An 8,895-nucleotide genomic window follows, 5' to 3' on the forward strand; every position below is an offset into this window, starting at 1 on the left:
CGGTTTTATAGGAGTTTTTGTTCGCTTTTTGAGTAGCCATGCTCAGACACGCAATTGAGAGGACAGAGTAGTAATACTCACCATATACAGTATCAACACCATGATGAGTCTGATAATAAAAAGCTTGTAGATGTTGGTTTTCATCAGACACAGGATATCCAGAATGACAGTAGTGTGTTTTTATATCTTGCTTGTTTAAAACTCCACCTTATGTAAATCAAAAGAAGACAAGAATGATCTGATTTTGGAAATTTTATTGAGCTTTTCTTGAAAGAAGCAAAACTGGACAATTCTCCAAACATAACAAACCAGAGAGCTGCACTAAAAATGATCCCAATATTTTAATTAATTAATATACAGCTTGCTTAATATTTTTAGTCAGCAAACCAAGCTTACTGTGAAGCAGCCTGGTAGAATGTGTTTTTATGAAGGAGAGGGGCCAGAGGCATTATTGTCCTACCATGTGCATTGGAGCTGAACTGGTGTCAGTTGTTGGAAGAAAATACATGTTATTTGCATTTCCGCAAATGATCTTGGAGAAGAATGATTGACGAGCATTCTATAAATCTATATTATAGGTGCGCAAGCTGTCTCATAAATATCATAGTGGACCTTGAATTTAGTCTTGTGCCACTTCAACTTCATTTAATCTTTTGACGTTGTCTTTTAAGTTGTCTTCTTGACAGTATTTTGCCAAGGAGTTACTGTATATGCTTTCCTGAGACAGTTTTTCTCTTAATAGGTGCAAAATCAATGATTTGGTCATTGTATAATTAAAACTTGTCACAACATCTGCTGGCAGTGCAGACTGTACAGAGAATGTGGATATAGTATTCAAATTTCTGCAGTATTTTCATCGATATGGCACCTTTTAACAATTCTTTGACTCATTTGTAATTCAGGCTTCACAGGTACATCAGCAAAAATCAGAGGTGTAGTGCTATTTGTTTAAATGTCCCATATTGTAGAAAGATTTCCATGTCTTGTCTGATCATAAAGCAGGTCTAGGTGCTATATAAATAGTGTGAAAGTATCAAAATGCTCAGTCCACAAAGAAATGCACACAGCCCTTATTCAGAAACTGTATCTTTTAATTGAGCTGTCAGGACTTCCTTAAGGTTGTGATGTCACAACTACACAGTCACCGCTCTCAGCCTCGCCCCCAGCAAGTCATCTGCTCCAGGCACAGCACGCCCACCAAGTACAGGGACACTCATCCACCCGCTCAGTCACTGAATAGTTTAGAGAATCTTATGTGGCAGTCAGCCAAACATCTAGCTAAGGAGTATTAGCCGCTACCATGGATGTAGCAGGTTGTAATTAGCGTGACATTAAGCAATATAGGTGAAAGAACACAAGTAGTTTGTGTTTTGAATGATTTCATATACGTACTTGTGCCGAGCAAATGAAGCCGCATTGGAAACATCCACTCTGAGGAAAAGTTGCAGTGCATGCAGAGGTTGTTTTGGTGCTTTTTTTAATCTCTACTAATTAACGTTTGCTAGCTATAGACAGGAGACAAGATAGTTTAATCTCTGTGCCAGCACGTCTACATGCAACTTTTAAGGTGGAATGTTTTCTTGCATGTAACTCAATACATGAGTTGACGTGAATCAAACACACCTTAAATGTCAATATGACAACTTTTACCATTGCATATTTTTTATTGGCTATCTTGCATGACATACGCTTAGTGATAATTGGACTTCAAGCGCTTGTAAAAATGTATATGAATTTCAACTGATTGATTGATTATGCAAACTGCAAATATTCTGTTTCCTCACTTAGAGAAAGAAAGTGGCAGAGGGTCGTTCAAGTGCGCTCCGGCAGCACGACACCTATGGCAAAAATACAGAAGTGATCAGAAATGGCAACATATTTAACTGAGACACAGACCAACACCAAGACCCTTTGTGGTTAAAAAGTCTAAAGCATGGCATCAGTCAGGTCCTGATAGATGCTGAAAAAGCCCAAGAGCATCCAGTACACTTATTATTATTTCATTATGGTCAGTGGGGCTGTCCATGTGAATCCACAATCAAAATCCATGCGGATTTTGGACAGTAACCTACCAGATACTTTCTAAAGCATTTCAAGAGTTACAGGGCTTAAAATAATAACCGCACTGAATTAAGTGCTTTGAAAATATGAACTGAAGTTTTTATTTAAAGTTTGTGTGACTGGTTGTCTGCTCACTCAGACCAAAGCAAAGCCCACAACACAACTGGCTCCACTCAGTCTTGATTGACCGACAAAGAGTGGTTATGAAATAAAAACGTGACGACTGTGAAAAAAATAAATAAATAAAATCTGCTGGAATTAAATAAGAATGAGCGACAATAAACTGTCCAAGAAAAGAAGCATAGATATAATAACATTTCATAACTAAGTTAAATGTCATGGTATTTTCATATTTTTTTTTTTTCACTTTGTATTGTCTATTTAATATTGAACACTTTTGGTCTCCACACAGTCACGAGAACACTAGGACTCGACAGAAACATGGACAGGCACGTTGAAGGAGGTGATTAAGTCCAGAAGATGGCAGTAATGCAATAATAAGGATAGCAGCTGCAGTAAAATACAAAAGAAGAAGGGAAGCTGTACGGTCCAAATCGTTTTCCGGGTTGACGGGTAAATTTGTGTCTGACTGTTAAATTGTTGTTGGGCTGTTGGAACAGGACGCTGTTCTTCAGGATGCTGCTGGTTTTGTCTGATGATCACAAAGAACACCTTGCCTTCCTGCCGAAGGTTGACGCCGCAGGTAAATAACTGGTCTTTCAGTGGTATGACGGAGGTTCAGGACCATAGCAACATGTTGGCTGCAATAACAGATCAGCTTCTTCTTCTGTAATGTTAACTGGTGAATGCGCTGATTGTGAACACGGGATGTGTAGCTTGAATCAACTACACTAGCAAGAATGTGCTATTAGGAAAATAGTTATTAGTCTCTATCACCTACACAAAATGTTAAGCTACACAAGCGCGTTGCAACATTAACCCTATCATAATCATCGCTTCAGTAATAGAAACTCAATCAAATGTGAGAAGTCGTGATAATATGCTACTCTAACTTAGGCAATCGAACCAACTCCGTTACAGTACAGAAACATAATCAGCACATGTACTGAAATTATTAAAAGGAAAAGTACTTTAGTACTTTACTTTTACTTCACTACAGAATACCTCCTTTCAGAGTGTTATAATGGAGATATTGTATATGTATGTATTGGGAGCTAATGTTAATTGCTTTATATCATGTTTATAGTTAAATCAGCACATCAAAACAGCACATCATATTTTAATTTTGTCAGTAAATTCTTAATCTGTGAAGTAACTAGCAACAAGTCAATTAAATGTAGTGGAGTAAAACGTACAACATTTCCCTCTGAAATGTAGTGAAATAGAGATATATAAAGTACCATCAAATACTCAAAGTATATTTGAAGAATAAGGTTTCATGCACTTTGGCACACATTTTTCTAGCTAAGTTGTATGTATTCAATGTATAAACATACATTATGCGTGACTGTGTGTGACTATTTGTGTTTCTTAGATACTGCTGAAATGTGCCTCTGCTATGAACTAGTCAATCTTCTTTATTATTACGTCCAATTTGGGACCCATGGAAGTGTCTCCACAAATGACAAAAGTGTAACACTAAAACTGATGGCGAGAGCAAGAGAACATTTGTTTTTGATAATGACAGCTGCCCATCTCTTGTTAAAGTTGCATGAGGGGGGAAAAAGACATTTGTGCTCCATATGGATCTCAGTTTCTTAGGTGCCGCCTCTGACAGATGTGTCTCCTGTATATAACACCTGAATTATTGGAATGTATAAATGTTAGAATAGTACCTGAATGGTGACATCAACTTTGTCTATATATCATCTTAACCCCAAATATGAATTTAACACATTGATGGTTTTTGTGTGCAGTGGTTGGAGAGTTTGGTCGCATAGCACTGGAGTTCCTAAGGAGAGGAGTCAGCCCCAAGATCTATGAGGGAGCAGCCAGTAAGACTAGAGCTTTAATTACATACTACTAAGTAGCTGACTGATCCACTCTGAATGCTGCTAAAAGCTTGTCAATGGCAATATGGTATTAAACCACATGCTCTTATCCAATGTTTTATTTTATATATTTATGTTGAGGACAAGAAGGTGAGTTCAGCTGTGCTTCTGCAAAACCTGGTGAAGTATGAAATCAGTATAATTGAAACCCCTTTTCATGCACAGTACTAAAAATTTATTAGACCACCACCCAGTGTAAGGTGTTTGCCACCGCTGCCCTAAATTAACAGTATTGCTGATTTTGGTAAAAAAATATGTTTCTGTAATGGTTAATCCACCAGTATGTGCAAGCTCTTTAATCAAAATGATATCTTTAATGCTAAAATATAATTATTGTTGTTATCCATGAATTTTCAAATTTACTGTTTACAAAAAAGCAGAAAAAAATAGTAAAGCACATTATTATTTTTTGATTGAGATGACAAATTACAGTTATTTACTTGCATTCCTGAACAGAAAATTTTGTTTTAGTGGCTGTATGTTATTCTTGATTAAGTTCTGACTTCTCAGAAAATTCCAATGTGCTGGCTCAAATTTGGGTATAAAAATGAGAATTCAGTTTGAAATTCCTCACTCCTGTTCAAAATGGTGAAGCGTAGGGAACTCACCGAGAAAGAAAGAGTCCGAATTAAAGCACTTCATAATGCTGGATGGTCTTTGAGACAAATAGGGCAAGACATAAAGTGTTCTCACAGTGTGGTCAAGTATGCCTTGGACTCGATTGCAGAGACTGATACTTACAAAATGCGTCAAGGAAGAGGCCGAAAACGAAAGCTAACTGAAGCAGATGTCAGGCACCTCAAGATTTTAAGTACTGGAGACAGAAGGAAGACCACTGCTGATCTTCAGGCAGAGATTAATGCTTCTAGATCAGAATCTGAGAAAGTCTCCAGAATGACCATAAGCAGACGACTGAAGGAACAAGGCTTAAAGGGAAGAATAGCTGCTAAGAAGCCATTATTGAGGTCTGTAAACATCCAAAAACGCCTAAAATTTGCCAGGGAGCACAAATACTGGACTGTAGTTGACTGGAAGAAGGTACTCTGGACGGACGAGTCCAAGTTTGAACTCTTCGGTCAGCATCGTCATGTTTATGTCTGCAGAAAAGCTGGAGAACGTTTTGATGCTAGATGCATTGCACCCACAGTGAAACACGGTGGAGATTCCATTATGGTATGGGGATCCATTTGTGGAAACGGCATGGGTAAATTAGTTAAAATTGACGGTATCATGAACAAGAAGGTCTACCACAACACCTTGGTGCATCATGGAATCCCTTCTGGATTGAACCTGATTGGTTTAGGGTTCATATACCAAGAAGACAATGACCCCAAGCATACTGCAAAGCTGTGCAGAGACTACTTGACCAAGAAAAAGGAATCTGGAGTACTGGAACTGATGGACTGGCCAAGTCAAAGTCCAGACTTGAATCCTATTGAACGGATCTGGGATTTATTGAATTCAAAAATAGATCGCGCAAGAGTTTCATCCAAAGCAAGTCTCTGGGTACAGCTACAAACTATTTGGAACTCAATAACAAAAGAGACTGTCGAAAAGTACATAAAAACAATGCCAGCAAGAATGCAAGCTGTTATCAGGGCCAAAGGAGGTCATACAAAATATTAAGATTTTTGGTTAATATATGTGAATAAGGACTATTTAGTTGTTCCAGTTTGTTATTTGCCTAATAAATAACAATACCATTTTTAGTTTGAAACAAGTTTTTGACAGATTTCTAAAATATTAGTGTTTTCTCGTTTTTATGACAGGTAGTCTAATAAATTTGTTAAGCACTGTATATATACACTACAAACATTGTGACAGATATACACACATTATATGGGACAACATGGCCCAGTGTTTAGGTGGTTCATCATCATCATTTACATTTTTCATATTAGTCTCACAATCGTCTTTAAGCTCCTCCTTTGAATGTCATATATTGTACGTGTAGAAAAACCCTCAAGCATTTTATTTAACCAAGTAAACTAACAAACAAAAGAGATGTTAACAGAGTGAGACAGCTGTCAGACTCAGTAGAGTGTGCCCTTGACAATATTGGGTGAGGCACTAGCAAAGTCACTTTACAGTGTCTACAGTGTCAGGTCTGCAATAGTAATAATGACAGTTAATGCATGTCACATGTCTAATGTGTCACCACAGTAAAACAATCCACAATTAGACATAATCATTTAAATAATTGGTACAGCTCAATTCACCATTAATAACTAAAAGAGACAAAGCATGAATAGTTTGAGATGGTGGAATAAGCTGGTTCTAGTAGTTTGATTAACTTCATAGTAAATCCATAATGACCCACTGCTTGCAGGGAAGCTGTGTGTTCCTGTGGAAATGGTGCAGCATGGAGTGGAAGGCCTGATGTTCCTGATGTCAGAGAGCTCCAAACACATGGTGACTCACACACACTCCAACACTTGTCTCTGTGTTTGAAATGGCAGAGGTTCATGAAGATTGTATGACATGTCTAGACTACTCTGAATTCCAAGATCCATCCCACAGATTAGTGCCAAACAGGTGCATTGTCCACATGCCACAATTTATTTAGAAACCCATTGTGTCTTGATGTAAAACAAGTACAAAAAGGAGAAGGCTCTGAGAGAAAACACTGGTGAAAGTGGACAGGTGAATTACCATAACCGTGAACCTAGACTGGATGTACAGGTGTGTGTGTGTACAGGATAATACTTTTTTTGTCTTCAGTTTTTACTTTCATAGCAGACTTTTTTGACTTGTCATAGCAGAAGCACAGAGACCTAGAGACAACATTAATGATGACTTTCTTCTGTTTTAGTCGCAGTTCTGTTCAGTGTCAGTGAGCCAGCCTGCACATTACCTGTGCAATAATTCTACCTGTCCTTTTCGCCTATAACATGTCAATGTATCTGTAACATGCAGTTATGTGTGGTGTTTTATGTAAAAACTGGTGAGCCAGATATTTCGCGAGCTGTGGCGTACATTAAAATATTGAAGTCAACTGTGTGTGTAGCTCTCCCAAGTGGATTTCCTGGACTCAGTGTTGGTTTTGGGGTTTGGAGAGGAGCTTAACCAGATCCTTTTACAGGTGACTTTTAATCTGTTTTATTTACCTAAGATAATTTGAGCAGTGTACACTTCAGTCAGTGTGTCTGACTGTTTTCATTGCACTCCAGTTCAGTGTGTGAGGTTTTTTTTTGCAGCTCTACCTGGAGCACCACAGTCAAATCCGCAGCATCCTGAGTCAGTTGCCCTCCAACCTGCCTGCCTACCACAACCTGGAATGGAGACTGGATGTACAGGTGTGTATTTGTGTGTGCATGCTGAATCATTTAGAGATTATTATTTAGCGACTGTGGATTCAAATGGATAAAGTAGTAGATATGTGAACATGGTTGTTTCTGCTATGTATATAGTTTTTAAGATAATCAGTTAATAGCATTAGACCATCAGACCTTGTGAGCCTGTAGGTATGAAATGTGGAAGACAGGGTACGCTACAAACTGAAAAACCTAGATAGATTGGTTTATATTTATAACCCGTGTGCATACATTTAGTGTTTTTAGCACTTTAGCACAAGGTTCAGTTTATCAATATTCAGATTTTCATTTATTTTCTTCCCATTGTTTCTCTGTCACTTCTTACTGGGGTTTCCTCCACTCCTTCCTGGCAGTTGGCGAGTCGTTCAGTCCGTCAGCAGGTCATTCCCATGCTGACAATGCGTCTGCTCCTGACGAGAGGTTGCGACAGCCGCAGTGACCACAGCAGCAGGATTCTCCAGACAGACCCCAGCACCCTCCTGCACCTCATCTCCACACTGGAGGCTGCTCTGGCTGCCATCAAAACCAGTCACGCTCGTCGCATATTACGCAACATCAAATAACCCCTCAGGTCATTGTCTAAGTAATGTGTGCCTCCTGCCACCTGCAGAACATGACCTTTTACAGCCTTTATACCTGGAAAACAGTAAGCAGTGTTTCTGTATTCTTCAGTGCATTGTGGCAATGTTTCTTTTGATTTGGTCCTGGATGTTAAACTAGGTTTTTGCCCATCTGACTGGCAAATGGTTGTCGTTTTTTTTACCCGAGTCACCATAAGTGCTAAATGGTATGAACTGTATATAAGCTTTCTACAGTGCTGCTATTTTATTGAAGTGTAAAACAGAGATAAAATGCCATTCTTGCGGTTTGTCAAAGCCAACAATGTAAAGGCAGAAGGGCCCTGACTTCAAGGAGTACAGTACATGTGTCAACATTTAACTGGAACAGAACAATGACATACATACATGGTACTATGTTGCTGATGAGTGTTAAAACCCAGCAGAAAATGGACAGTCATTGCTGTTTTCAGTGAAAGCCATGTGACGTTTATTCAATTCATGTTTGTATGCTGCATAACAATGCTTTTGAACAGTTTATTAATTATGTTGGTTGATCCAGAGCCCTGTTTTATAAAGGTACATTAAGCATCGTGAAAACTTTGCACAGTTGAAGTAGGAATGTGTTAACTGTGTGCATAAACATTTCCATACTTAGAATATGATTTATAAGTATCATCTTGTCTGTGAAAGTAAATTTGGAAGCACTTCTGACCATGCGTATTTAGATATGCCTCATGAGGAAGGTAATTACAGCGATGTGTACAAAATGCAAACTGTCCACCCCATTTGCAGCATTGTTGAAATTAGTCAACACAGTTGCTACCAAATAAAGTTCACAGATGAGAGATTGTTCAGGGAACTTTAATAGAAGTAAAATCATATAAAAAGGGACACCTACAGATTGTTTGCAATAATACAGACAATGCCAAGCTTACCTTACTGGAGGAT

The 8,895-nt window shown here is 38.4% G+C and overlaps 1 protein-coding gene across 1 annotated transcript; it reads left to right on the plus strand.

Moving 5' to 3' along the window:
• Window positions 1–2,602: 2,602 nt before the first annotated feature.
• Window positions 2,603–8,792, plus strand: commd2 (COMM domain containing 2). The gene is made up of 6 exons (XM_070908897.1): window positions 2,603–2,764; window positions 3,939–4,016; window positions 6,403–6,485; window positions 7,081–7,155; window positions 7,271–7,369; window positions 7,741–8,792. The coding sequence occupies exons 1-6, from the start codon at window positions 2,698–2,700 to the stop codon at window positions 7,948–7,950; spliced, it is 612 nt and encodes a 203-aa protein (XP_070764998.1). The 5' UTR covers window positions 2,603–2,697; the 3' UTR covers window positions 7,951–8,792.
• The last annotated feature ends 103 nt before the right edge of the window (window positions 8,793–8,895 follow it).

This window comes from Enoplosus armatus, chromosome 7 (genome assembly GCF_043641665.1).
Source record: "Enoplosus armatus isolate fEnoArm2 chromosome 7, fEnoArm2.hap1, whole genome shotgun sequence".
In the NCBI taxonomy this organism is placed as follows: domain Eukaryota; kingdom Metazoa; phylum Chordata; class Actinopteri; order Centrarchiformes; family Enoplosidae; genus Enoplosus; species Enoplosus armatus.

What these genes read in the sequence shown, in the direction of transcription:
- commd2 (XM_070908897.1), top strand. Translation starts at nt 2,698, where the DNA reads ATGCTGCTGGTTTTGTCTGATGATCACAAAGAACACCTTGCCTTCCTG. An exon ending in GATCTATGAGGGAGCAGCCA is followed by an intron (nt 4,017 to 6,402) that starts GTAAGACTAGAG and finishes CACTGCTTGCAG; the next exon opens with GGAAGCTGTGTGTTCCTGTG. An exon ending in TTAACCAGATCCTTTTACAG is followed by an intron (nt 7,156 to 7,270) that starts GTGACTTTTAAT and finishes TTTTTTTTGCAG; the next exon opens with CTCTACCTGGAGCACCACAG.